Below are 26,450 nucleotides of genomic sequence, written 5' to 3' on the forward strand. Positions count from 1 at the left end.
GGCGGGCAGGCGCGCCGCGGACCGGCGGCGGCGGCGGCGGTGGAGGGGGCGGGCGGGGCGGGGGCCGCGGCGGCGGCGGAGCGGGAGCGGGGGCGGCTGCGCCGGCGGCGGGCGGGCGGGCGGACGCGCCTCTGCGCCTGCGCGGAACGTCCCGTCCTCTTGCCCCCCCCCGCCTCACTCCCCTCGTGCGGGCGCGTGCGTGCTGCGTGCGTGCGTGCGCGCTCCCCCCCCCCCCTTCCGTCCCCCGCGTCACCCCCCGAGGGCGGGTGGGCGCCGCCATGTCAGGCTTCGTCCGCCCTGAGGACCCTGAGTGGGCGGCCGGGCCTTGGCGCTTCCCCCTCCACCCACACGGGGTCTGCGGCTGTCGGAGGAGAGGGCGGGGGCTGCCCCCCGATCCCCCGGGGGCTCTGGGCTCGCTCTCCCCGGAGAGGTGGCGCCGGGCTGAGCCGCTCCTCCAGGCTGCCTGCGGCCCCGGGAATCGCGGCGCCTCTCCCCAGGGCCCTGCGGAGGCCCCGGGCAGGAGGCCAGCAGCCTGGCTGCCCTTCCCTAGAGACGGAGAAAGAAGCAGGGGGAAGGTGGAGGGACGGGTGCGTGGGCACCCGCGTCCTGGGCAGCAGATGAAATCCGCCCCCCGCGAAAGCGCCTGGCAGAGCCTGCATGCCAGGGCAGCTGCTGGCGATGTCCACCCGGCAGGAACAGGAGGCAGACGCCATGGCTGTGCAGCATGGCGCTGTGCAAGGCTGGTGGTTTTTGGGACCTTGCCTGTCTCCCCAGCCTGGGGCACCCTGGGGGCTGCCAGCCCCGGGGGAGGCTGGAGGAGGGTGAGTGGGAGGGAAGGGGCCAGGCAGCAGCAGAGCCGCGGCGGAGGGGGGCAGGAAGGAAGGAGGGTTTGCAGCAGCAGGTTGCACGGGCAGGGAGGTCGTGGCTGGCGTTTGCTGCACCTTGTGCAGACGTGGCCGGGACTGGCAGGCAAGAGGCAGGGGATTTGCTCGGATCTGTGCCGTGCAGGGATGTGACCACATCCCTCTACCCACCCAGGACTGAGGCCAGGGAGACGCCAGGGCAGAAGGAGCAGAGAGCCATGCAGACAGCGTCTCCCTGGGGGCATCTGCTCCACGAGTATCGCCCCCACACCCCCAGAGGAACCTCAAGAGGGATCCTCCTCCAGCCCCACGCAGCTCTGCAGGACCCTGCACACCTGCTGCAGGGACAGAGCCTGGCGCAGCCCCGTCTGCTGCCCTTCGAAGATGCAGCCCCAGCCCCATGGTGGAAGCAGCATCCTGGGCAGAACAAACTGCCTGGGGGAGCCCAGGCCCCCTCTCGTCACTGAAGGGCCGACGCCAGCCCATCTGCTTCTGCCAGGGTGGGACTCGAATTCCTCTTCACTGAATGTCCTTTAAGCACCACATGGGTTTGAGCTCTCCTTTGTAGGCTGTTCCCTGGCCAGGGACACCATCACCGCGTGTGGAGGGAGGGGAGCTGTAGATCTGTGATACAGTACGCACATTTTCCTTTCTGTCTGTCGTTTGTTTTGCCTTGTAAACCAGCAGGAGTGCCTGGTGCTGCCCCTGTGATGGCGAGCACCCCTGCTGTGGGTCGTACTGGGGGAGGGAGGTACCTGCATGTGGGTTTCCCTCTGGTCGCATGCTAGGGCCCCTACGCGCAGGGGATATGGTCCCACGTGCAGGACTCGCATCAGGCTAGGCTTGCTCTGTGAGGGATGGGCCCCACAGTGTTGTCACGCACAGGGACAGAGCAATTAGGCAGGACACTGCACGCCCGGGATGCACCCGAGGGAGAGGATGGTTTAGAGCAGGAAAGCTGCGGGGCTCCGAGGGCAACATCAGTCCACATCGCTGTTGGCAGGTCCCTGGGTCATGGCCAGCTTCTCCTCAGGCCGGTGGAGAGACATGGGCTTTTCCAAAGTGACTTGTTCCTTGCTTTAGACATGTTGAGCTCAGGAGCAGCAAGGTGTCTGTCAGAGGTGCAACCACTCCTGGGTCGCAGTTGGAGCCCGGAGCGCTTGCCCAGGCTTCCTCTGCAGTGCCAGGGGCAAGCACTGGCCCAAGGGGCCTGTTGTTACAACCAACACAGCCTCCCTCACCTGAAACCCCAGGGGCGTGCTCACATCCCCCCCTTACCAACGTGTGTGCATGACCCAGTGGGACTCTCCGGTGATCACACCTGGCTCCACAGCCCTGGAGGAGAACCCAGCTGCCTGGCTCTTCTCGGACGGCATTTTGGCCGGACAAGGGTGTCAGTGAGGGGCTTGGAAGGTGCTACAGGCTTGTTGGAGGAGGAAGAGGAGGAGGGGAGCAGCTCCCCCAGATGAAAGAAAGCCTGTTTGTTGCTTGGGAGGAGCAGCCCCTGCGAGGCAGGAGGTGACGTGGGATGAGCGCTCGCAGATGAAAGTCCCTCGTGGCAGGGGTGGAAGGAAGGAGAGCAGCAGGATGAGGCTCCGTGCGTCAGACATGCCCCAGCTCAGTGACCAGGTGCACAAGCCTGAACAAAGCAGCTCTGTCCTGTGAATCCCCAAGGAAATCTGGCCAGGGCAGGTCTGTGCCCCCAGGAACTGATGGACAGGCTAGGACAATTAGCTCCCACCAGGCAAATCCTGCACCACGGAGCTCTTACCAGCGTGCCCACGTTGCACTTGTGCCGCTATGAGCATATCCCTGCGCCCCAAGAGATGATCCTGCTGGCTGGGAGCCGGAGGAAGAGCCACAGGGGGTGACAGCACCCAAAGGGACTCTGGGCCTCATGAACAGGGGGTACCAAAGCAGAGCCAGGCCAGGAGCTATGCTCAGGGGCATCCCCTGCCCTTCCTGGGGCAGCTGGGCTGGACACAGCTGTGCCAAATGTGCCCAGCTCGGCTTCCTCCCATCCCTTGCCTCCTCCAGGTGATTTTCTGTGTGCCAGCTCCAGTAACGGCGCAGGCTGTTACCCCTCGGTGCCCAGACTGTGCCCACCCCGCCTTCGTTCCCCCCTGCCCCCCCTTCCTACATCGCCCCCGCGCCAGGTTTGGCGCCGGTAAGGAGGGCAGGGCGGGCTCACCGCCGTCGGGCAGCGACCCTCGCCCGGAGTCTGTCCCCGCTCCCCGGGGACAGGCGGGTCCCGTTCCCCGCCGAGGGAGCCCGGCGGCCGTCCGGGCCCACGTGTGCGGCAGAGCCGGCGCCGCGGGAAAATGCGCGCCCCGCCCCGCCCCCGCCGAGCGCTTCCCGCCAGTGACGCTCGCTCGGCCCCGCCCACCCAGCGCCGCAGGGCGGGGCCCATTCTCCCTCCCCTCCGCCCGCCGCAAAGATGGTGGCGACGCTGCGGGGCTTGCCCGCCCTCAAAATGGCCGCCCGCCCCCCGCCGCTGCCCGCCCCCCTCGGCCGGCCTCCGCCGCCCGCCCCGCCGACGGCGGCGAAGGGGTGCGCTCCCGGCATGCCCCGCGCGGGGAGGGGCGGGGCGGCGCGGTGGCCGCCGGGAGCTGTAGTGCGGGGCGGGCGGCGGTCACGTGCCGCCGGCGGCAGTGGCCGCGCTGGGAGCTGAGGCGCCAAGATGGCGGCGCTGCGGGGCGGAGCGGTGCCCGCCGCCGCCGGGGCCGGGGTCGGCGGTGCCGCCGCCGCCGGGGCCGCTCTGCGAGGGCTGGCGGGTGGCGGAGCCCCGCGGGACCCGTCCCTCCGTGCCGGCAGTCCCCTGCAGGTGAGCGGCGGCGGAGCGCGCCGGGCCGCGCCGTGACACGTGGAGGCCGGGGCGGCTCCCGCGGTGGCGGCGGCACCACGTGTGCCGTGAGCGGGCCTGCCACCCCGCTGGCGGGCGGGGGCCCCGGCCTGGGACGGGGGAACGCCGCTCCTGCCGGCCGAGCGGAGCGCCCGGTGCTCTCCCGCTGGGCGTGGGGTGGCGGCGGCGGCAACAGGAGCGGGGAGACCCCTGGGCGGGATGCGGGGTGGGGGGGTTGCGGCACGGCCCCGGGACCCGCCGGGGTGGGGGTCTTGGTGACACCCAGCCCCTGGGGAGTGGGGGACTGGGGGTCGCCGGCCAGGTCCCCCCCTTCCCGCCGTCTCTCCATCCCCGCGCCGCCCTTCGCTACCTGCGGCCGCGGCGGGGCGGGGGGGCGATTTGGGACGCAGACACCCGCCGGTTTCGGTGGCAGGAGCTCCCGGTGGAGGGGACGCGGCGTGCTCCGGCACGGGGGAGTTTTCCCGGGAGCTTATCCCGGGGGCAGCGGGGGTTTATCGCGGAGGAAGCGTCTCCGGCTCCAGCGGGACGGGTCTGGGGCGCGGTGCTGCCGCCCGTGCGCAGTGTCCCTGCCACCACCGGTGTCACCGGCCCCGGCGGGACCCTGCCGGTGCCGGCGATGGGTGCGCTGGTGCCCGGGCGGGGAGCGCGAGGGTGCAGCACCCCTGGACGGGAGCCGCGGGCACCTGCGCTGTGCGCTGGTCGGGATTTTGGGGACGCCCACGCTCCTGCCCCTTCTAGGGAGCTCCTGCCCGGTGGGGGGGCTGCTCCCCACCCCGAGCCCGGGCAAGGGGATAACGAGCCCGTCGTGCCCCTCCCGGACGCAGAGGGGCCCTCCTGCGTTTAGGGAAGAGAGGTGTCTTCCCGGCTGATGCTTCCCAAAAACAGCTGAGAAATCCCCGGAGCATCCTCTGCCCGTGCCGGGCCAGCCGGTTGGAGCCCCACGACTTCCCGGGCTCACCCCCGTGCCCTTGCCGGTAGACCCGGCCAGGTGAGAGCTTGCCTTGGTAGCTTGCCCGTGGCCAGTGCGTGGAGGATGGCCGCCCTCTGCTTGGGGCGTAGCCCCGGCACGGCACGCTGGGCACACGTGTCGCAGTGTCACCGGCGCAGCTCGGCTGGGCAGCTGCCCGCGGAGGCCCCGATTGTGCCCCCTGGGTACCACAGCGGCAAGCGCAGTGTCCCTGGCTGCGTGCCACAGGAGCTGGTGGCCACACTCAGGCCACCTCTGTCTCAAGCTGTTGGCTCAAATTCTGTCTCCCCGTGTGCCCAAAGCTTGCTGCGGGTCTGCGGGTGTCCTCCCTTTCTCCCCAGGTGCGGTGTCACCTAAGCCTGTCCTTGAATGTCCCCATGACCCCGCAACCTCTTTGCTGCGCTGCTGAGCGTAAAGCAAACACAGGGAGCTGTGGGGGCGCGGAGGCTGTGTGCCCCCCGCCTCCGGAGCGAGGGGGGACAGGGAGGCGGGAGCAGGCTGGGCTGGTTGGTGCCCCTGCCCCGACGCAGAAGTGTCGAGGGCTGACGGAGGTGCCCGGCCCCAGGTGGATCAAAGGGAGTCCTGGGGGAATGCGGCCTCCTTCGCCGGTGACTCACGGCTGTGGGACTCCTTGTTGCAAGGCGCTGAGTCAACGGAGTCGAGGAGGGCTTGGGAGATCGCCCGCCCTCCCTCCCTCCCTCCCGGGCTGCGGGCTGGAGCCGCGGGAAGAGGCCATTTGAGTGGGAGGATTTTACTTCCCTCCCTCCAAACGTCCAGCGCCGGTCATGGCTGGAAACCTCTTATTAGATGCTGCCTTTGGGGAGAGCCAGCCCTGCGGCAAGATGGGCAGGGCCATGCAACCCCCGGGGCTTCCCCCGGACCCCCTTGCCATCAGCAGGCAGGGGTGACCTTGTCCCCGCGTCCCTCAGCTGCTGATGCTCCATGAGATCCCTTCGGCTGGCTCCTCCGGTGGTCTGGGTGCCTCTGCCTGCTGGTCACCGCTGACTCAGGGCTGCACGCTGGCGCTTGGCAGTGCTGGGCGTGTGAGCCTGGATGTGCTTCCCTGCTCCTCCCAGTATCTCCGGGAGGATTGGCCGGGAATCGCAGCCAGGCTGCGCCGTAGAGGGCTGCCAGCGGGGCTCCGCACCAGGTTCTGACCGGCAGCCAGCGCTGGCTGAGGGAGGGGACTGGAGATGCGGAGCGGCAAAACTGCTCCAGAGCCTGATCTGCATGGCAGGGTGGAGCAGGGTCCTGGTGTCACCGTCGGGCTCTGCTTCCAGGCGGAGAGCCCTGGGAGCGGGAGGCCCAGGCTGCTGAGCCCCAAACCACTGCAGACCCCTGCGCTTCGGGGCTGCCATGTCGGCATGCAGTAACAGGCTGAGGGGATTCGGGTGGGTCCTGGCTCTGAATCCCAGCCTGGTCCCGGGATGCCTATGCTCCAGGTTCACAGAGGGCTCCTGGCTGTGCCACGGCCAGAAGTGCCTGCTCTGTCAGATGGGGACAAGGCTCTGAAGAGCCCCAGGGACCAGGGACTTGGGCAGGTGGCATTGGTGCTGCCATATTTTAGGAAACACCTATTTAGTGAAACGCCCGCTCTCCCTCCGGCGCAGCCTCCCTCTTGCCAGGAGAGTGGTCCAAAGTACAGGCAAGACCTTGTACAGGGGACGGGGGGCGTTTTGTCCTGCGTGGGCTCAGGCTTGTGGAAGCTGCGGGACGTATGTGAAACCTGGGTGAGCTGCATCAGAGAGAGGTGTGCTCTCCCAGGGCTCCGTCCTTGGTCCCCTTATCTTCCCTGCCTGCGTTATCTCTGCCTAAGCCCATCTGCAAACAGGAATTCGCGTCCCGTCTCGTGCGTGCGACACGCCTGCACTGCTGCTCTGCTCCTGGCAGAGGCTGCGTATCCAGTGGCTTTGCTTAGCCGGGGGCCACAGCCCCCTGCCCTCGCCTGGCATCTCGCTTTTCCTGGCTTTTCCTGATCACCCTGCAGCGCTGGGCTGTGTCGCACCATGGAGTGCGGTGCAAAGACCTTTCCGAAGTTATCCAGCGTTACCCAAACATCCCTGGAGCTGGCTGGGGGACTGGAAAGGATGTGGGGCTGGGAATTTGGAGGAAGAAGAGTAATAAAGCCGTTTTGGTCCTGGATTGGGAGTACAGTCCGTGTCCTCTTGTAGCCTGCGGCAGGGGTGTCAGGAGAGGGCCCTGGCAGTGGCAGCTGGCCGCATCCCTGTTGCTGACTCCTGCGCTTTCGTTATGAATTTCGTAATGTTTTGGGGCTTATCTGAAGCACCAACAGTGGAGTCAGAGGAGCATGTGACAGTCCATGGGGTGGGGGGAGCTGGCTTCATCCCTCCCCATCCAGCATGAGCGATGTGTGGTGTTGGGCAGAGCCTGGGAATTACTGGGGTTTTATCGATTCATCTTTCCCAGTCATGCAGACGCAGAGCGAATCGTGCGGGAGTTTTCGGTGTGGAAGTGTCCCTGGTGATCGGAGGGGTCTCAGGCCGAAAGTGTCACGGGGCTTTGTGCAGTGGGGTGGACTGGTCCGAACCTCTCCTGAAAAGCCATCTTCTGGCCAGCAGCGCAGCCGTGTCCCACCTGCCTCCCTTGCGTGTTTGCAGCGCAGGCCGTCGGGAGCCCACGTGCCCTGCGGAGGAGATGAGCGCTGGTAGTGGTGCTTTGCAAAGTATTTACCCTGTGCTCCTTGACAGTGCTTTTCCCTGGAGGAGGATGACCTGAACTTAACGTCGCTGGATGCGGAAACCATCTTGGAGGCCGAAGAGATCCTGGGAACGATGCAGAACTATCTCGACTCCTCTGTGATCTCCATCATCGAGGACCTCTCTCTGAGCGAGGTGGGAACACACACACGGGCGTGGGAACCATAGAATGATAGAATCATTTAGGTTGGAAAAGACCCTTGGGATCATCAAGTCCAATGTGTGGGAAGTGGCAGCTGGGCTGGCTCTGGCTGTGGCATGGTGGGGGTGGCGGCAGGGTCCCCTGTGGCCGTGTCCCACCACCCTCTGAGACTGCCCCTGCCCTTGCAGCAGAGCAAGGCCTGCCTGGATGCGCAGAACGAGCTGTCCCTGCTAACTGCCATCACTGAGATCCTGGACAGCACGGACGATGAGACCCTGTCCCCCTTTGACACCATCATGGACGCAGAGCTGCTGACTTCCCCTCGGGAGCGGGATAATCCCTCGGTGAGTTGTGTGACAGAGACAGCCCGATGCCAAAATGGGTGGGAAGATGCTCAGGCAGGGCTCTGCCACGTCCGGGCACAAGGGTGTCTTGAGGTGGTAGGACCCTGGTCTCCAGCACCCTGGGATGGTTCCTCTGACCAGCCAGCCCTGGACACCCCCTGCACACCAGGGCTCTGGTGTGAGCTTGGGGCGCCATGCCTTCACCTTGGGTCTTGGTGAAGAGACAGAGAAGTGGCAGAGGCTCTGGGGAGCAGCCCGTCCCCCTCTGCTCAACCAGCTGTGCTGTGTGTGCCATGGGTGAAACAGGGCTGAGTTTCCTCCCAGGCTCTGCGGGGTGACATGCGTGGCCACTGTGGGGCTGGGGGTGGCCTGTCCCCTCCAGCAGCAGCAATCTGATGCTACCTCATCCTCTGTCCGTCTCCTCTCCAGTTTCAGAAGTTTCTCAGCTTATCCCGTCCGTCACTGGAGTGCGAGAGCCCAGCCCTGGAGCAGCCCAAGGCTCTCAGGCCTCTCAGCAGCAGCGTCTCTGTGGTTGGGAAGGTGAGCAACTGAACGGGGGAAGCTGAAGGAGATTAAGGAGTGGTGTCATGGTGGTGCTGGTGTAACTGTGTCCGTGCTGCTGCCCCCCAGCCCCTGCCTTCCCACCTGGCACAGGTGTCCTCTCTCAGAAGCAATGCTTTTGCAAGGCACCAGTGGCAGCGTGAGCAGGGACTTCCCCAGCTGGTGGGTTCTGTGGGACTGGGGATGCTTTGGATGCCCCTGTAGAGGTGGGGGCTTTCCAGCTCTGTTGCGTCTTACTGGGAGGGTCAAACATATTCCACCTTTGTGTCTGCCCGGGGGCTTTGCTGCAGAGTCGCAGCAGACCCACAGCTGGCTCTGCCCAGGGTGGCTCCGGTGAAAGACCAGGAGCTGATGATCACTTCGCTTCCCCTTCCCAGACCGACACAGACCTGGCTTGGGACCGTGCCGCACATGGCCTCGAGGACCCAGCGCTGCCGAAGAAGCAAGTCTGCAGTACCCCGAGGGTGGAGAGGAAGGTGGGCCGGCACCGGGCCCGAGAGCAGCCCCTGCCGCAGCGCAGCGATGGGGAGGAAGAGGAGGACGAAGCTGCCTTGAGCCCAGAGCGAGACAGCAGCATGGAGGCTGGGGAGTTTTGTGTGAGCAGGGCTGGGGCGGCACTGGAGGAGCACGAAGACCCCTGCATCATCAACACAGGTGACGTGTCCCTGAGTGAGCTGGTGAAGTCCATGCATCCATACTGCCTGCCCACCTTCACTGTGTGCTTGGACCCCGAGACCGAGCCTGTGGCCAAGGAGCTCCTGAGTGGTCCTGTCTTGCTGGAAATTGTGCCTGGTGAGGGGGAGAGTGTGGAGATCCCCGTGGTCCTGCAGCCCTTGGCTCCCAGCTTCCCTGACCTGCAGCCCCAACTCCTGGCAGCAGAGAGTACTGGGAAGTCAATCCCAGAGGATAGAGAGGAGCCATCAGGAGCTCCAGCCCGGCAAAACAGGACGGAGAAGGAGGAGAAACCACCTGGAAAGGAGCCCTCCTGCACTACTCCAGAGAGCATGTGCCCCCCAGAGAAAGCAGCACCCAGAGCCTGGAGCCCCGACAGCAGCTCCCAGCCCAGCACGGGGGCTCCAGCAGGTGGTAAACGCGAGGGCTCTGAGAAGGGACGCGGCCGTGAGAGAGCAAGGAAGAGTCGGAAAAAGAAAGGAGAGGAGGACCAAAGTGAGCAGGCCAGGCCAGGCAGGGACTGTGTGGCCCACCGGCTCCGCTCAGCTGGCTCCGGGCAGCCCCCGGGCCAGCAGCCCACCAGCCGGCGGCGGGCAGCCTGTCCCTCCACCCAGGTCTCGGACTTCCTGGCACAGCAGCTGGAGCGAGCCCGGAAGGAAGGGCAGATGGAGCTGCATGTCGAGCGGGTGCCACGGCCCCGGGGCAGGCCCCGGAGCACGACAGGGGCCTGCCTGCTTGAGAAAGGGCAACGGGAGCTGCAGAAGGAGCCGGCACCAGAAACAGTGAGCATAGCCCCAGAGAAGGCTGAGGTTGTGGCGCCTCTGGAGAAGACCGGACCAAATGTGGAGGAGCAGCCAGCAGCCACGTGTCCCAGCCCAGCAGACCAAGCTGAGTGTGAGGGAGATGCACAGCCGGCTACTGGACAGGGCGTCGGGGTCTCGGAGGCTGCCTCTCCGCTCACGGAGCAAGGTGTGGGGCTGGAGCCGCCCCAGAGCCTGCCGGCAACAGAGCCAAGTGAGGGCCTGCCCAGGGAAGCCAAACCCAAGGCCCTGAGCCTGCGGGAATACCGCATCCGCATGCTGCACCGCCAGCCCAGCCCAGGCGACAGGAAGGATGGTGAGAAGCAAGCAGCCAGCAAGTGGCCCAGCATCCCCGAGCCTCCGACAGAGCTGGCAGAGATCCCCTGCCTGGTGTCGCCCATGCGCCCTGCCACTGAGGCAGCCAGCGCTCAGAAGAGTCCGGAGAAACCAGCCAGCCCCACTGCTGTCCCTTCTCCTGCTGGCAAAGCTCCCGCCGCTCTGGCTTCAGCTCCGGCAACTGCCACAGCTCCAGCCATTGCCACGGCTCCGGCACCTGCCATGGCTCCAGCACCCCCATCAACACCAATGCCTTTTGTCGCACCAAATGTGCCCCCAGCCCCTGGGGTGGCCCCCACCGGGATGCCGCCAGCCTCTGCCGGTGCTTACGCCCTCTACCCACCAGTGCCTTCCTGGCCCTGTTTCAACCCGCAGCCCGTGGGCTGCCATGGTTTGCCCCCACCACCCAGTGCCGGCTCCTCCAGTACTTTTCACATGGTGCCTGGCCTCCCGCCTCCAGCCATCGCCTGGCCCCCACCGACCATGCCACCCCCGCCTGCGTTTGGCCCCGGCGGCCCCTACGCGCCGGTAGGGTGGGCACCTCCATCCTACTGGCCAGGAATCCCTATGCCACCTCCGGTGCCTCCTCCGGTGCCTCCTCTGGCGTACGGGGACCCCGGAGCGGCACTGCAGGGTGCTGCTGCCTTTCCGGCTGGTGGCCACCCCAGCACGGCCCTCCTGCACGGGCAGCCTCCTGCCACCCCTGCGCTCAGCTGTCCAGAGCCACCGACCTTCCTCGCCCAGCCGTCTACTGCTCCTGCCAGCGAGATGGGGGCTGCTGGTGGCCCAGCCAGGCCAGCAACTAGCAGGGTGTCGGACCCCAGGAGGCAGGCACGGCTGGCGGGGGAGAGCTCTCTCCCCAAGACTCCTCCTGCCCCAGCCCCTGCCCAGCCCCTGGCAGCTCTATCGGCTTCTGCTGCCCAGCCCAGCAGGGTCCCTCCTGCAGCGCCAGCCCAGCACACAGCAGCCCCCCAGGCTGCCCCCGCCCAGCCTCTGGAGGAGACCCAGGCTGCAACCCCCACCCAGCTCCCAAAGGCCCCCCCAGCTGCCACCCATTGCCCTGCAGAGGTGTCCCCTGCCACTGGCCCTGTTGGGGCATCCCCTGGCACCTGCCCCACAGAGGAGATTGTAGGGCCAGGCAAGGGGTCAGAGGAGAAAGCTCTGCCGGAGCCCAAGGCAACTGCTGGGCAGGAGCCACCCAGCCAAAAATCCACCTCCCAGGCTGTGGCAGCACCACTGAAAGCGAATCGAGAGAGCAGCCTGCCCACCAAGGCACCTGCCACGCGGCCATGGAGGCACCAGCCGCTCCTCAGCCCAGCACAGCCCAGCGACAGCAGCAAGGACATTGTGCAAGCCTTCATCAGTGAGATCGGTGAGCAGGAGGGCTGTGGGGCACTGGGCTGAGCGTCGCCAGTCGGCGAGGCTGCGGTGCTGCCGGCAGCCCAGGTAGCGGGACTGGTTCCTGGCACTTCTGTGGGTGAGGGTGGCAAAGCTGCGCCCGCAGGCTTGCAGTCTCTTCCCAGCGCTCTGCCAGGACGTTGCCTCCAGTGGATGGTCTGGGCTGGCTGTGCCCAAACTGGTCCCTCCTGGGGCTGCAGAGCTGGGTGCTCCTGTCCTCACTGTGGGAGATGTGGAGTTGCTGCAGGCTCTGCCACTGCCTCTCCCCAGCGCTCGCCCTGTCATCTGGGGAGGCTGATGCAGGGGGAGGATGGGGCTGAGGTGCATCCCCATGGTGCCGGGAGGGTTTTGGCTGACCTGACTTAATGTGCTCTCTCCCTGGCCCAGGGATCGAAGCCACCGACCTGTCCAGCCTGCTGGAGCAGTTCGAGAAGACTGAAGGTGCGGATGCGGCGTGCCATCCCCCGCGGGACTCTCTGTGCCCTGCTGGCCTCCCCGGGCTGCTTGTGTTCCTTGTGGTGGGGTGGGAGCAGGGGGGGGCGGGACAATGCTGCCTGCGGGCTGGTGTTACCCTGCCTGGGTGCTTTGTCCTGGAGGTGTCTCTGCACCAGTCTCCTTCCTGGCCTGTGAAAGTGGCTAGGGGTCCCCAGGACAGCCAAGAGGGTGGTGAAGAGCCCGTGAAGGAAAGGGGATGTACAGCTTCTCTCTGTAGGGAGCAGAGTTTGGGGTGCTGTGAAGCCTCTCCCTGGCAGTGCTTGGGGTGCTATGTGTGTGTCCCTGTACGCAGGGTCTGTCCCTTGTCCTCCTGACCCAGCCTCTTGCCACCCTCACCCACCCTCTCTCCTTTCAGCCAAGAAGGAAGAGATTCCCGTGCAGCCCCCTGAGGACAGGCGTCCAGCGGGGAGCTCTGGGTGAGTACCAAGACCTTTGCAGCCGGTGCCCCAGTGTGGAGCCTGGTAGAGGGCTGAGCCCTACCTTCAGCAGGGGCACGGGGCAGCTCTTAGTCCTGGCAGGGTCCGAACTGCACCGGGGGCTGTGTTTGCTGGCCCAGGAGGGGCTGAGCTTCTCGCTGGGTTGGGGGCAAGAGCTGGGACTGAGGGGGAAAAATAAGGGGAAGCAGTGATGGGCATGATTGGGTTGTGCAAGTTCCATCCTTGCAGCTCTCTCAGGTCCTCTGCGCTCCCAGCCTGGCTGGTGGGGCAGCTCGGGTGGGGGGACTGGGCACATTCAACAAAGCTCCTTTCCACTTTTCAGGCCTGAGACCCAGCAGGACAGGAAGCCCCTGGATGGCCTGCAAGCCTCTGAGCTGGCCAACGTGGCAGGTAATGCTTGGGACGAGGCAGCAGAGCCCGCTGTGTCCTGGCAGGGGCTGTTGTGGGGCTGGGGGAGACACTGGGGCTTGAGGGGAGCCGAGCCAGGAAGGACCCCAGTTAGGTGGGCTGAAGCAGGGGGCTGCTCTTTAAAGCCCTCCGGTCCTCTTGCAGGCCTCACTCCCCCAGCGACGCCCCCCCACCAGCTCTGGAAGCCATTGCCTGCTGTCTCGTTGCTGGCCAAGGCCAAGTCGCCCGGGTCCGTGTCCCAGGAAGGGCCCCAGAAAACAACCAAGCTGGTAAAAGCCAAGCCGCTGCCCCCAAGCAAGCTCCAGGGGAAGAGCCCAATACCAGCCACCACCAGCTCAGCCCCCAGCCACGTCTGCTCGGGAGACCACGACTACTGCATCCCGGGTGCGGTGCGGCCGGACAGCAATGGCGGCCCTGGCACACAGCCCCCTACTGAGGGCGGCTCCCGCTGGAATGTCAAACACCACCGGGACATCACTATCAAACCCATCTCCTCCTTAACCAAACGGACGCTGGACCAGCCCAAGTCCACCCCGCCAGCTCCCAGCACCACCATGGGGCCCAGCCAGGAGCCCCTGGGGACGGCCTGCCTAGCTCCCCTGGATTATCGGACTAGCGTCCCAAATAAGGCCACCGCTGGGTGCAGCAGCCCCCCCACCTCCGTGCTCCTGTCTCCCGCTGCATCCCCCTGCCGGGACCAGGAGGTGCGGACTCCCAGTGCCCAGCCCAGTCGTGCTGCTGCCAAGAGGTCCCTGCGCTGCTACCGGAGACCCCGGGACTCACCCAGCCCCTCTGCTGGTAGCTGGAGGGCTGGCCGGAGCCGTGCCAGCCGTTCTTTCAGCTCCAGTTCAGATGGAGCTAGTGAGTCCTCCTCTTCATCTTCATCCTCGTCCTCCCGATCCCGGTCACGGTCATTCTCCCCACCACCCAAGCGGTGGCGAAGGTAAGTGGTGGAGCATCGGTCCGCTTGCTCTATGGGCAATTGTCTGGTGGACGGTCTTCTGCGAGGGTGCCCAGACACCTCTTTATGTTGACTGTATTTGATCTTTTTGTCCTGGTGGCCCTTTTGAAGGGATGCCTGGCTCGCAGAGACTGGGGGAGCTGCACTGACACCCTGATAGTGAGTGTCTGGCTGAACCTCACATCTGGGCAGGTGTGCCTGTGAGGCCACTGCTGAGCCAGGCTTCCTTACTCCTGGAACACCATGGTACGAGTTCTTGGCTGCACCTTGGCTTTTGGATGCTTTTTCTGGGGTATTATTGCAGGTGTTGGTGTTTGCTGTGGGACTGATGCAGCCCTGGGTGTAGAAATGAGGAGCCACAATGGAGCCCTCCAGGGGGCTGCTGGAGGCAAGCAGAGAAAAACCTGTCTGGCTTGGCTGCCTCAGGAGCTCCCCATGGAGGTGGCTGCGTAGGAAAGTGGGGCGGCTTGGTCTCTGTGGGACGTGTTTCTTTTGGAGTCTTGTGCATCTGAGTGATGCACAGCCTGTCCCAGCTGGGGTGAGAGGCACTACAGCTGGCAAGGGATCCCTCATCTCCCCTTCCCTGTATGTTCAACCAACTCTGGAGGCATCCCAGATCACTGGGCATGAAGGGCTTGTCCAACCAAGGCCCCTCCATCAGTGGCCAATAGGTGGAGGTGGGAGCTGGAAAGGGCACATATATAGTGCCGTGTCCCAAGGACGTGCAGCTCAGGGAGTTGCCCTGTCTGGCTTGGCTTTCCAGCAAATGCAGCTGTCCCTGTGCTGGGAAATGTCCCCACGGACTGTGCCATCCTGACCCGCTGTCCTCCAGGAGAATATGTGGCAGTACCAGGCAGCATGCCCCACATGGGGCCTGGGTTCGCCTGTAGCGGGGACCACCTGTGGGCAGCATGTTCGGAGAGGGATGCTGCTGCTGGCTGGAGGCAGCACAGCTTGATCCCAGAGGGGTTTCAGTCGTGCTGTCCTTAAGCTTTGCCTGTCCTTGCCAGAGAAGCTCTTGCGGGCAGGAGGCTGTGAGCACAGAAGCCCAGCCCTGTCCCAGTGCTATGCCATGGCCCTTGTTGTGGTTGGAGGCATGTACGGTCTCCATTTGCACGGCTGTTGAGTGCAATGTGGATGTGATGGCTCCAGTGTTATCCTGTGCACCGTATGGGGCTCAGCACAGCAGCCCCAGCCCCCCCGGCTCCTTGCGCAGTCACAGCCATGTGCTGCATGGTTCCTCTGTGACTATTTCTTGCTCTTCAGAGGCTCTTCACCTGTTGTGAGCCTGCTCCCTTTTCACTGCAGTGTTTGGAGCCAAGTGGAGCAACGTCTCTGTAGTGTTGCCACTGCCCCAGCAAACTTGGGCAGAGGTTTCCATAGCCCAGCTTACCCTGGGGATGGGCCCTGTCTGAGTGGGGTGCTGGGTACCTCGGGGAGGACTGAGTCTTTTTCTTCTCCGGAGCCTCATGGTGCTGGGCATCTAGAGGGCTCAGCACTGAGCTGTGTCTCTCCTTTCCCCAGGTACCGCTCAAGATGTTCCCACAGCTCCTCCTCCCGCTCCAGCTGTGGGTCATGTGGCAGGTCCCGGGACAGGTCCTCATCGTCATCATCAACATCCTCCTACTCATCCAGGTCCACATCCCGCAGCCAGTCCCGCTCCCCCTCGCCCCGCAGGAGGAGTAACAGGCGGAGAAGGTGAGTGTGGCCACCCTGCAGGGGTTTGAGCTCCCCCAAGCCATCTTCCAGCCCCCTGTGTCCTGGGCAGGAGTGGACCACTCCTTCAGTATCTCCCTTGTGTCTGGGATCACTTTCTTCTGGCACCCCCATGACCCTGTAGCTCACATGTCCCGTTTCTGCCCTACCAGATACAGTTACGACGCACAGGACCACTACCAAAGGCAGAGGATCCTCCAGAAGGAACGTGCAATAGTGAGTGTTGGAGGGCTGGGAAGCTGGGGCTGAAGATTTGGGGGTCCCCAGCCCCTCCATCGCTTGAGAAAGCCATGGGCTTGCAGCCTTGTGGTCAGTGTTGCTGGGAGGCTCTGGCCAGGGCATGGTGTGATGGGTGGCGATGCTGGGAGGGTGCTCTGTGCAAGGGGTCCTGCTCACTGGGAGGGCTCGGAGATGCCAACGTTGGGAGATGCTGAGTCCCCCTGTTCCCATCTCACATGACGGCGCATCCCTGCCTGCAGGAGGAGCGGCGAGTTGTGTTTATTGGCAAGATCCCCAGCAGGATGACACGGTCAGAGCTGCGGCACCGCTTCTCTGTGTTTGGGGACATTGAGGAGTGCACCCTGCACTTCCGATCCGAGGGGTAAGAGCTGCAGGGATGTGGGGCAGCCTCTTCCCAGAGATGGCTTCTCTTGGCCCCTTTCCCGTTCAAGGGGACAGTGTGGACCAAGGTGGGACAAACATACTGCGTTGCCACTGATCTCTTTCTTCTTCTTCTCTGGCTCCAGGGACAACTATGGCTTTGTCACCTACCGCTATGCCGAAGAAGCCTTTGCTGCTATTGAGAGCGGGCACAAGCTGCGGCGCCCAGATGAGCAGCCCTTCGACCTGTGCTTTGGTGGCCGCCGGCAGTTCTGCAGGAGGAACTATGCCGACTTGGGTGAGTTGTGCAGCCCCCACGTTGAGGGGTGGCACCATGGGTCCTCTCTCCTTCCCAGGAGTAGGGGTCCCCATCCTTGGGATTGGTCACGCTTGGTTGGGCAGGGCCGTGTTCAGGGAAAGTCCTGTCCTCAGGGGAGGTTGGATGGGGGCTCCCCATCCCTCCAGCGCTGTGATGGAGGCCAGGTCTGGTCCTCCATCAGCCCAGCTCTGGGTCTGGAGGTTGGCATGTGAAGTAAGATGGGAAGGAGTTGCTGCAGGGATGGTCAGAACAGTGTCCCCATGGCTCAAGGCAGCCTCTTCCTGTGTCTTCCAGACTCAAACCGTGAGGATTTCGACCCGGCCCCCGTCAAGAGCAAGTTTGACTCCCTGGACTTCGACACGCTGCTGCGGCAGGCACAGCGCAGCCTGCGGAGGTAGCGGCAGGCGAGGCGGAGCGCCCGCCCCCACTTTTATACTCAAACACAAAAGACAAAAAAAGTATGGAGAGAGAGAGAGAGAGATGGGGTTTTTAAGAAAAAGAAAAAGGAAAAAAAGAAATTTGTTTTATAACCAGTATTTAAGGAGGACGGGTCATTTGCCTTTGACCGGAGGGGCCCAGGCGAGTGGCAGCCCCAGGCTTGCCCCAGCCACGTAATAAATGCGGATGCCCAAACAGTAGCACTGCCTCGTCTCCTCCTTCCCGTGGGCTGTTCCCAGGCGTGGGCTCAGGCTGTGCCCCCTCAGGATCCTGGGGGCTCTGTGCTGGGGTCTGGCCCCATGAGAAGTAGCACAGGTTGGGGACTGGGTGCAGGAGTGGGGTGTCTGGGGAAACTGGGGCAAGACTAGGGTCGCTGAGCTGCCCTGAGGGGTCTGTGGCAGCTCCCAAATGGCCGGGCACAGGGTGAACGCCTCTTTGAGGACAGGCAGTGCAGACCCCTCTGACCGTCTCTTGGGCTCTGCTGGAGTGAGGACTCAGCACCCTATCCTTGATAGGGTTGGGTTTTGGGGCCACCTGCACCTCCCGTGGTGGCCACAGAGGGGCAGTGCAAGATCCTCCACCGCCGCTCCCTGCTGTGGGCTGGGGTACTAGGGGCTCAAGCCCTTGGCAGGAGCACGGGCAGGGGTCTGCCCGCTCTGAGGGCAGTGTGTGCAACCACGATGGCTGCCTGTCCCCTTCAAGCCTGCTAGTTGGTTTTGCTCCAGCTCGCCAGAAGGAGAGGGATGTCTGACATCTCATCTCCGTGTGTCCCCTGAGGGAGAGGTGTTGGTGTGACTGCAGAGAGGTTACAGGCATCCGCAGCGGGCAGAGCACAGGGGGATGGTGCTTGGCAGAGGAAGGATGGACAGTGATGGGGAGGGGGTGCAGGAGGCCTGTCCAGCTCCCCGCAGTGCACTGAAGGTCATGGAGAAGGGTGATCCCAGGCAGTCCCAAGGGAGAGTGCTTGGGCCCGCTGCCGAGCGTCTTCCCTGCACCTTGCCCTGAGCCAGCAGTGCCAGGGCCCTGCACCCGGCTCTTTTGCTGGCAGCTGGAGAAAAGCCCTGCCTTGGGCTGCTCCTGGGCTGGGACAAGCCTGGGGATCCCCAGCTGAGTTGGCAGTGCTGGCTCGGAACCCCAAGATGGCATTGAGAACCCCTGCTTCAGGTCTGGGACAGGCTTGGGCAGGGTGTGGTGGTGCCTGGTTGGGCCCCCTCTCGGCACACCCTGGTGTGGGGGAGCCTGGCTGGGCTCCGCAGAGCTGGAGGAGCATGGAGGGAAGGGATGGGCAGGGGATGGACCTCCCCAGGGCTCCTTGCAGTGCCTGGCGTGTGAGGGGGCTGGTCAAAGTCCCTCCCAAATCCCTTCCTTGATGGAGGCAGCACCCATTCCTCTAGTAGGAGAGCAGGGAAGGGAACAGCAGCAATAAACCCAGGGCGGGGTGTCCAGCGGGTGTGATGGAGGGTGGGGGGTTCGGCCAAGCTCATGCGGCTGCTTGGATCATGGTCAGGCCTCTGAGGCCCTTTTGTGGGGGGTGTGCCTGGGGTGTGCTGCAGCAGGTTTATGGTGCGGGATTAGCACAGTGGCTGGAGCCCACTTGTGCCCTCTCTGCTCCCCTGGGTGGAGAGGGATGCTCTTGCCTGCACGCTGGGTGATTCCTGCTGCTCCGTAGCTCGGCCCAGGGAGGCCTCGAGGCTACCCCAGGTATGTGGGGTGTGGTGAGGCTGCCAGCGGGTTGAGCCCTGGGGCAAGCTCCCACTTTGTCTTCTCCTGTCTGGCACTGGACTTTGCACAAGGGAGGGTACAAGGAGGTCGCTGCCAACAAAGGTGTGAGTGGGACGGGGGGGATGCGGGTGGGGGGCTGTTAATCAGTAAAGCAGCGCTTCCCAGGGACATCAGCTTGGCAGAAAGGGTTGAAAGCTAGGGCCTGGCAGGGACTTGGGGGGTTGATGAGAGTGTCCCTTTTTGGGAGTCCATGCAAACCCCTTTTGTTGCAGCACGTACAACCCCTCTCCTGCCCAGGGCAGCTGGGCCAACCACGGTGCTGACAAGCATCTCTGTGGTCTCCGAGCAGCCACAGCAGCGCTGAGGGCGTGTGGATCCAAGCAAGAGTGTTTCAGAGACAGTGCCTGTTCATCCAGCTGCAAAAACACCCACAAGCTATGGGCTGATTCAGGTCTGAGGAAGGGCTCATGTGCCCAAGAGCTGTGCTGGTTTCTCCAACAGCTTTAGCTGGTCTGAAAGTTTCTTCACAGCCTTTCCTCGAACCTCTGCTGCAGCTGTGGAGGCGGGCAGGAGCTGGGGGTGTCACGGGGAAGCCAGAGCTTGGCATGGGGGATGTCCCCTGGCAGAACAACCCCTGGGGATGTGCTACCTCATGGAGCTGAGGTGTGTGCATTTGGGTAGCCCTGCAAGCACAGCATCACCCCAAATGCGTGTGCTGCTGGCTGCAGCGTGAACGAGGCTGAGTCCTTGAGTCCTCGCGTTCCTGGGGCTGGGCTGCACATGGTCCCCTCTCTTCACTCCTGCAGGTGAGGAAAGGCAGGGGGTGTGAAAGCGTTTGTGTTGCCAAAAGAATTAACACCCTACTGTTGTGCCCTATAAATCTTTCAAGTGTTAGAGGCTGGCTTTATCCCCCATGTTACAGCTTAATGGTTTCCGTTAGCAATAACCTGGCCCTGTGTTCTGGGGTTATTGATTTAAGGTCTGTTGGGGCGGGTGTGAGAGTTGCGGAAAGGTGTTTTCCTGCCGCCCAGCCAGTGGCAAAGGCACCGTGTCAAAGAGGAGGCAGGAGAGTGGGAAGCGGTGCACAGCCAGCTCTCTGGAAGGGTGGGTGCTGGCAGGAGCTGTCTGGAGAGGATTGGGGGACAGCATCGAGGAGCACCACTCGGAGCATGTCCTCACTCAGCCCTGCAGCCAGCAGGCACAGCTGCAGTCGCGGTGACCACAGCTGTTGTGGTAGCAGGGCAGCACGGATGCATCCCCTGAGCTCTAACGCAGACAGGAGGTGCCTGCCTTTGGCTCTTGTTGGAGTTGTTTCCTGCATGGATGGCCCCTGGCTCGACAGCAGGCAGCTCTGTGTCCCTCCCCCGTGCCAGCTGGACCACCCTGCTGCACTGCAGACAGCCCAGTTTGGGAGTTTGGACCTGGAGCTCCCAATGTAGAGCCATGCCTTGTCTCTTCTCTGCACGCACCAATAGGTAAGTCCTGCTGGTGGCCACATCGCTGGCCCAGATTAGTCCCCCTCGCCTTGCAGGTGCCCTTTGGAAGAGGCTGGAGTGCAGCTCTGCGGTACCCGTGGGTCTTTCCCCTGCCAGAGGCATGCCAGAGGTGAGGAGCAGAGCTGGGGCTTTGTAGGAACCCCAGCTCCTTGGGGGGTTCTCTTGTAAGTAAATCCACTTCACCCAAGGCATGTGGTGCATGGAGGACAACTAACCTTCCTCCTACAAGTCGCAGCATCCTTCGGCATCCTTTTGCTGCCTGCATGAGTGGCTCTGCCTCAAGCTGCAGCAGCACATGGCTGGGGGCTCCACAGGGGGTGTTTTCTGAGAGGTCATTAAGCAGAGCTGGGGTTTTCACTCTGTTTCTCTTCAAGGCACTTTTAACCTTTCCCCTTCTGTTCCTGCTGCAGGCTCTACTCTCTTGTGGTTGTCCCTAACCCTCCTGTGCCAGGCTCTGCTATCTGTGCCCTTCTGCTGGAACAAACTCCCAAGGATCTGATGCTGATTTCACACCTTCCTCCTCCCTTTCCCTTCTCATTCCCTCTTGCATTACTATGTTCTGAATGTGATGTCCAAGCTAGAAAGCAGCTAGAAGGGCACCCAGCGTGGTCTTTCATCACGGGTAAAACATGGAAGATGAGGGGCCTGTGCTCTGTGTGTAAGCAGTTTTGGAGCCCGAGTGCAAAAGTCAGTGAGGCAGTAGGAGAGTCTGACAGGAGCACTCCTTGCACACCTCTGCCCAGGACTGGAGGCTGTACAGCTTTTCGCTCCATTGCTTTGCAGAGCTCCACATTTCCCCAGCAAAAGCAGAGCCCCTTATCCTCAGGAAAGGTTGTTCTGGGACCTTGGAGTTGGGTGCTACCAGGTGCTGAGCACCCACATTGCTATGAGGTGGGTGTGCTTTTCCACACTTCGCATGTTCACACTTAAGATCCAACTTAAGGTGTTCAGCATGCTCATCCTGAAAGCTGTCAGGGACCTCCATGGGGAGAGGCGCCACGCACAAACCTGGCTATGCAATGCTCCTCGCTGTTTGCACCCATTCCCTTCCTTGGGACCACCAGCCCTTGACAGAGGTCCTGACCCAAAGCAGAGGCTGCTGCTGTGTCGTGAGCTGTGCCTTCTCAGCCTGGGCTCCCTGCACGGGGAGCCTCACAGGCATACCCAGCTTCAGGGTACCTGTGGAGAGGGGCCGTGGGAGTTTGGTGCTGGGATCACTGGAAATGTGGGCTCAGAAGAGCCCCAGAGAGTTGGGAGCGATGCTCATCCCTCTATGGCACGCAGAACCTGCAGGTTTGGGGCTCCCTCACCTCTCATACCTTCTCTGGTCTCTTACACATCCCTTGTCCCAAATCCCTGCCTGCAGGCAAGCCCTGGAGGCCAGCCAGTGGTTGTGCATGCTCAAAATCCATGCTTGTACGACTGAGAGTCTGGGTTAATTCCCATGTTCCCCCTTACAGCTGCTTTTGCAGTCATCATATGTACTTGTGTTCACATTGGGCAGTCCTCCAGGGTCACCCCGTAGTCAAGTGTCCTGCAGTTGTGAGTAAAGGTGCAATGAATGTTCTGCTGGTGCCTCTAAACCGGACACCTCCTCCACTATCCCCACAAATCAGGCGCTGCAAATGCTTCCTGACTCCTCTCGGCAAAAAAGCTGCAGCTGTAAGATGCCACAGGAAGCAAGCAGGGAGATTAAGGGACCATCAGGTCTGCAACCTGGCGATGGCAGAGAATTTGTGGAGAAGAATTACATAGGATCTAGAAAATAGATGTGAACTTGGAGAAGTGCAAAAAAAAAAAGCCCAAAGCAAAACAAAAAAACAATCCCAAAAAACCCCAAAGCCATACAAAAAAAATACAACCACAATTTTTCTATCAGTCCCGGAAAAATCCCTCCTGACCCTAATCTGGCAATAGCGTTAAGCCTAATGTGTGAGCAGACCTCTGGGACTGTAATGCTGGGAGCACCAATGCATGATGCCCAGAGCTTGTCTTTAGTGCTCTGGAAGAAGGAAAACCTCAGTACCTTCAGAAGGGAAACTGTTTATTCCTCATCTTCACAGTGACCATCAGAAACCTGGAAGCCGGGGGCTGAAGCAGCACCTCCTCCAAACAGCCTTATTGCTGCTGACTCCTTGGCCAGCCAGGAGTTAAACTGACCATCTCTAGGGCTCCTCCCTTTAGAAGTTTCCAGAGGGAGTTCTGTCAAACTGTACATTAAATTGACCTGAGTTTCTCTGTCCCATTACCCTTCTTGAAAGGCTGGTCCTGAACTTCATTCCTGGCAGGGCTAGAAACTCTCTAATTCACCATCTAAACTTATTCATTATTTTGTGCCATTATTGTATGTCTTAAAGATTTTCTTAACATTTTCTTATTTACAATTTTCTTTCAGTGGTTCTTCAGAAATACATTTGTCCCCTCTCAGCCTCTGTCTGGCCAGAACAAGCCAAACTCTTCTAGTAGATCTTCATCAGCTGGTGCTTGTTTGTCTCAGTATCCAAATAGTTTTTCCTCTGTGCAGTGGAAATTTATCCTTCCTGGATGCAGAGCTACAAGGATATTCTGGAAGAAGTCTCACAATGCCTTGCGCAATGGCAATAATGTTTCTGTCTCGGCTAAAAATAACTTGTCTGATGCATCCTAGCATCATGCCATTCCTTTTTCACAGAAGCATCACGCTGCTGCTTCACATTCATCCTTCAGTGCAGTAAGGTCTTTTTATGCCTTCAGTGCCTCCATTTCATAACTTTATAGCAAATGTCCTTACTGCTGGTCCCCAAGTGTCTAAATTTGCCTTTTCTGCTGTTCTATTTCACCCTACTTCCCCTACCCGTTGACAAGGTCAAGGTCCCCTTCTTTCCCTATGAGGAACTACTTCCCTCAGCACTTGCAGTCCCTCCCAACCCTGTGCTGCCTCTGCATTTCGGGAGCTCGCACTTGGCTCTTCTGAAAGTACCAATGGATTTACTAACCTGAATTTATCCCCAAGATACATGGTTAATATCCTTCCTACAGCCTGGTCACACTTGTTTTTGATGCAGCTTGGGCAGTCTCTCCTGTATCTCCTTGCCACCCTTGGGACTCATCTTCACCTTTCGCAGCAGTTTCTCCTGGTTCGTAGTGCATTGTCCTTAACTCTGAATTGAGTGCCTTAGTCTGAGAAACTGGCAGCCTCACCTAAGTAGAATTTCTATTGCCCCCTTCCTGCTTCATTAGGTATCTCATCACTCCCTGTGTTCCCCTAATCACCTTTTCTGAAACTGAGTAAAACCTGCTTTGGGGTTTTGACCATGGCTGGCTCATGTCTCCCCTTCCCCCAGCCCTCTCCTTGCAGGCTCTGCCTACCTTGGGACTCTGCTCCTCCCTGCAGGTCTGTTGCTGGACTGATAGAGCAATCTCACTGTTCACTAAAACCATGTCTGAAATAATGTGGTGGTTTAAGTTGCAATGAATCCATAAGGAAATTTCCTTTCTGTCTTGCCAGAGGATGCCTGAGCACTGCTATTCTGGTGCTGTTTATTGCCTGGCATTCACCGGGAAATTAAAGGCTCCTGTAATTGCACAATTTCTACTCTTTATTCTTCTTGTAGCCTTAGAGACGGCACAGGTTATACTCAAGGCTGCATCTGGTGCCAGCCCCTAAGAATACCTGGGCAGGGCCCTTTTTACCACCCTTTCTCACACCTCCTGAGGACATATCTTACCCACATCATCCCCTTCTATGTCCTCACAATGACGTGGTTTACTCGCAGTCCCAGCCAGCTTCCAAGCACGCTTATCTCTGCGGCTTCATTCCAGGCGGCACGCTCTGCCTCTGCTGAGCATCCCAACAGGCACTGGGGTGCACCGTCCTCTGGCTCATCGTGTTGCCAGTTTGCCAAGATTCTGGCTTGCCTGATGTGGCCGCAGCAAAAAGCAGAACTTGGGGAGAAGCCCACAAAATCGGTGACCACAGGCTGGCGCAAAATCTTAGAAGGAGAAGAGCTTGTACCGGGAACGGAAGAGGGAGATAAAGGACATGGTGTTTCTAGTTTAACCTCAGAAGATTCTGGTTAGGTGACAACTGAGCCCTAAGAGATAACACTGCTAGGACAAATGGATTTAACACCTCCCAGCTTCATTCAAGGGAGACCCACAAGTACCTGGGAAAATGCTAAGCAAGGTGAATTGAGTGTGGTTAGAAGGCTTAGTCAATGGGTAAGCTACAAGGTTGTGAAATTCTGTACAATATCAATATTGTGTACGAGCTCTGTTCCCAGGTGAACTGGTGAGTATTGAAAACTGCATCTTTAAACAGCTTATTTTTAGAGGCAGAAAGCATGCAGAGAAGCAGAGAAAATACACTTTCTCTGTTACCTAGAGACAGTCGGAACTTGTCCCTAAATAAAGAAGCTCTTCTTCAAGCACCTGGGGGCAAAGGGATTCCCAATTACCACTTGTTCACTAGAGAAATGGTGCACAGGCTTAGAAAAAGGAAGTTGAACAGCTCTAGCTAAGCAACCCAGCAGCGGGCATGCTTGACAGCAGGACTCAAATGGCCTGATAAGGCTAACGACCAAGACGTCTATAGTCCATCAAAGGTCTCGTGCAGCACACAGGGGACATTTACGGTGCTGTGCAATGAAGATGTGCGGCCTGGGCAATGTCTGTGTGTAGCACCTCAGGGCACACAGAGTCCAGCATAGGGGCCTTAGAACTTCCAAGACCTGGGGTTGCACTTAGCATGTAGGCAAAGTACTTAATTGGTTAAAAAAAAAAAAAAATCACATTAAGTGTATAACAGAAAATTTGTGGAAATACGTGGTACAATGCATGAGGCACTAGTTCAGACTATGCTTGGGATTTTATAGGCTTTGAAGTCTGGCTACTGGATGGTTAGATTCCCACTTCGGTCCATTACCACCAGTGGACAAGACTGTGGGTGGTACCTACAATCTCATGTGAGTAAAGAGACCTGCAGGATGTATCTGGTCGTGAATTGTAGCTGCTGCTGGAGGAAGATGAATAAGTCAGAGTCCTCCGGATGCTGCTGGAGGCGGACTCCAGAGAAGGCAATGCTATTAATGGCCTGGATAAAAGGAATAGGTCACAGCAGGACAGGATCTCTGGAGTGCCAATAGCAGCCAACACCACTTACTGCTATGGACAGCTGTTCTCCTAATCCCCATCTCTATCAACATCTCTAAACATCTCCATGTGAGAGCAAGGTTGGTGAAGCAGTAACCCCTCCCAGAACCACAAGCTGGGCTCAGTTTTGTCTTTGTTGCCTCTCGCTTGTGGTGCTTTGACTAGTGGCTAATTCCTCAGACCTCGGTGCTTCCCATTTGACTATTCACTTCAGAGTCATCTATTAACGAAATGTCTGTAAATTAACAGGGACTGAAATCCGGTCTGAAACCATCAGTCACCACCTTATTTCAGCAGTATTTTCTTCAGCCTGTTAGAAGCCACATAATGGAGTGTGACAATTACGAGGCTGGACCCAAACTTCAGTCGAAATTAGATGTATACGCATTCCTGTTAAACTGCAGCTGCCTGGGAGGCAGTGTGGGATACTCAATACCTAGGGAAAAAATGTTTGGATGTGCACAACTGTGTGTGGTGACAGTAGCCTCCGGTCAAGGTCATTGTTCTTGACTGTTCTTCCCTTAAAGCTTGCTCTTGGGCCCCTGAGTCCCTGTAGGCTTCTTCCTACTGTGTAAAACATGTTTTTATTAGTAATCTTCATGTTTTTTAGCAAGCTGCTGCTCAAAAACTATTTTGGCTGGCCTAAAAGTGTTGGGTTGTTTTTTTGATTGGTTTTTGTTTTGGTTTGGTTTTGTTTTGTTTTCTTTTATTTAACTTGGCAGAATTTGGGATTTTCTATACTTCTTTGGCCATAACTTATACTTTTTGAAGGATGTCTTTTTACTTCTAAATGTCATCTTTGCTCAGCTGTTTAACTGTGCTAGACTTGGAGATTTTTATTTTTTTTTTGGTTAGCATATTTTGAGTGATGGCATATTTAAAGGTTTAAATACGGGGTCTCAATGTCATTGCAAGCATTTTGTCCTTTCGTCAACAACTTTAAAATTCTTCTTAATTACTCTCCTGACTTTTATACTTATTCCCTTTTGAAGGAGAATATACTCATCTCCCTTTTAAGTAACATTGCACTTCAGTGTGCATTTTTTTGTTGCTTTTTCCTCTCCT

At 60.2% G+C, this 26,450-nt stretch overlaps 1 protein-coding gene across 2 annotated transcripts; it reads left to right on the forward strand.

The window, feature by feature from the left end:
• The first annotated feature begins 3,525 nt into the window (after window positions 1–3,525).
• On the forward strand, window positions 3,526–17,226 carry PPRC1 (PPARG related coactivator 1). 2 transcript variants are annotated; one of them, XM_063339483.1, is made up of 14 exons: window positions 3,526–3,687; window positions 7,402–7,545; window positions 7,741–7,896; window positions 8,326–8,436; window positions 8,835–11,637; window positions 12,051–12,104; window positions 12,514–12,574; window positions 12,918–12,985; window positions 13,148–13,946; window positions 15,489–15,662; window positions 15,833–15,896; window positions 16,160–16,281; window positions 16,427–16,578; window positions 16,894–17,226. In XM_063339483.1, exons 1-14 carry the CDS (start codon window positions 3,544–3,546, stop codon window positions 16,995–16,997), a joined length of 4,956 nt encoding a protein of 1,651 aa, XP_063195553.1. In that variant the 5' UTR covers window positions 3,526–3,543; the 3' UTR covers window positions 16,998–17,226. The 2 variants fall into 2 exon arrangements, with proteins under 2 accessions (XP_063195553.1, XP_063195554.1); XM_063339484.1 differs by having other exon boundaries at window positions 7,744–7,896.
• Window positions 17,227–26,450: the final 9,224 nt, after the last annotated feature.

Source organism: Chroicocephalus ridibundus, chromosome 6, assembly GCF_963924245.1.
Source record: "Chroicocephalus ridibundus chromosome 6, bChrRid1.1, whole genome shotgun sequence".
In the NCBI taxonomy this organism is placed as follows: domain Eukaryota; kingdom Metazoa; phylum Chordata; class Aves; order Charadriiformes; family Laridae; genus Chroicocephalus; species Chroicocephalus ridibundus.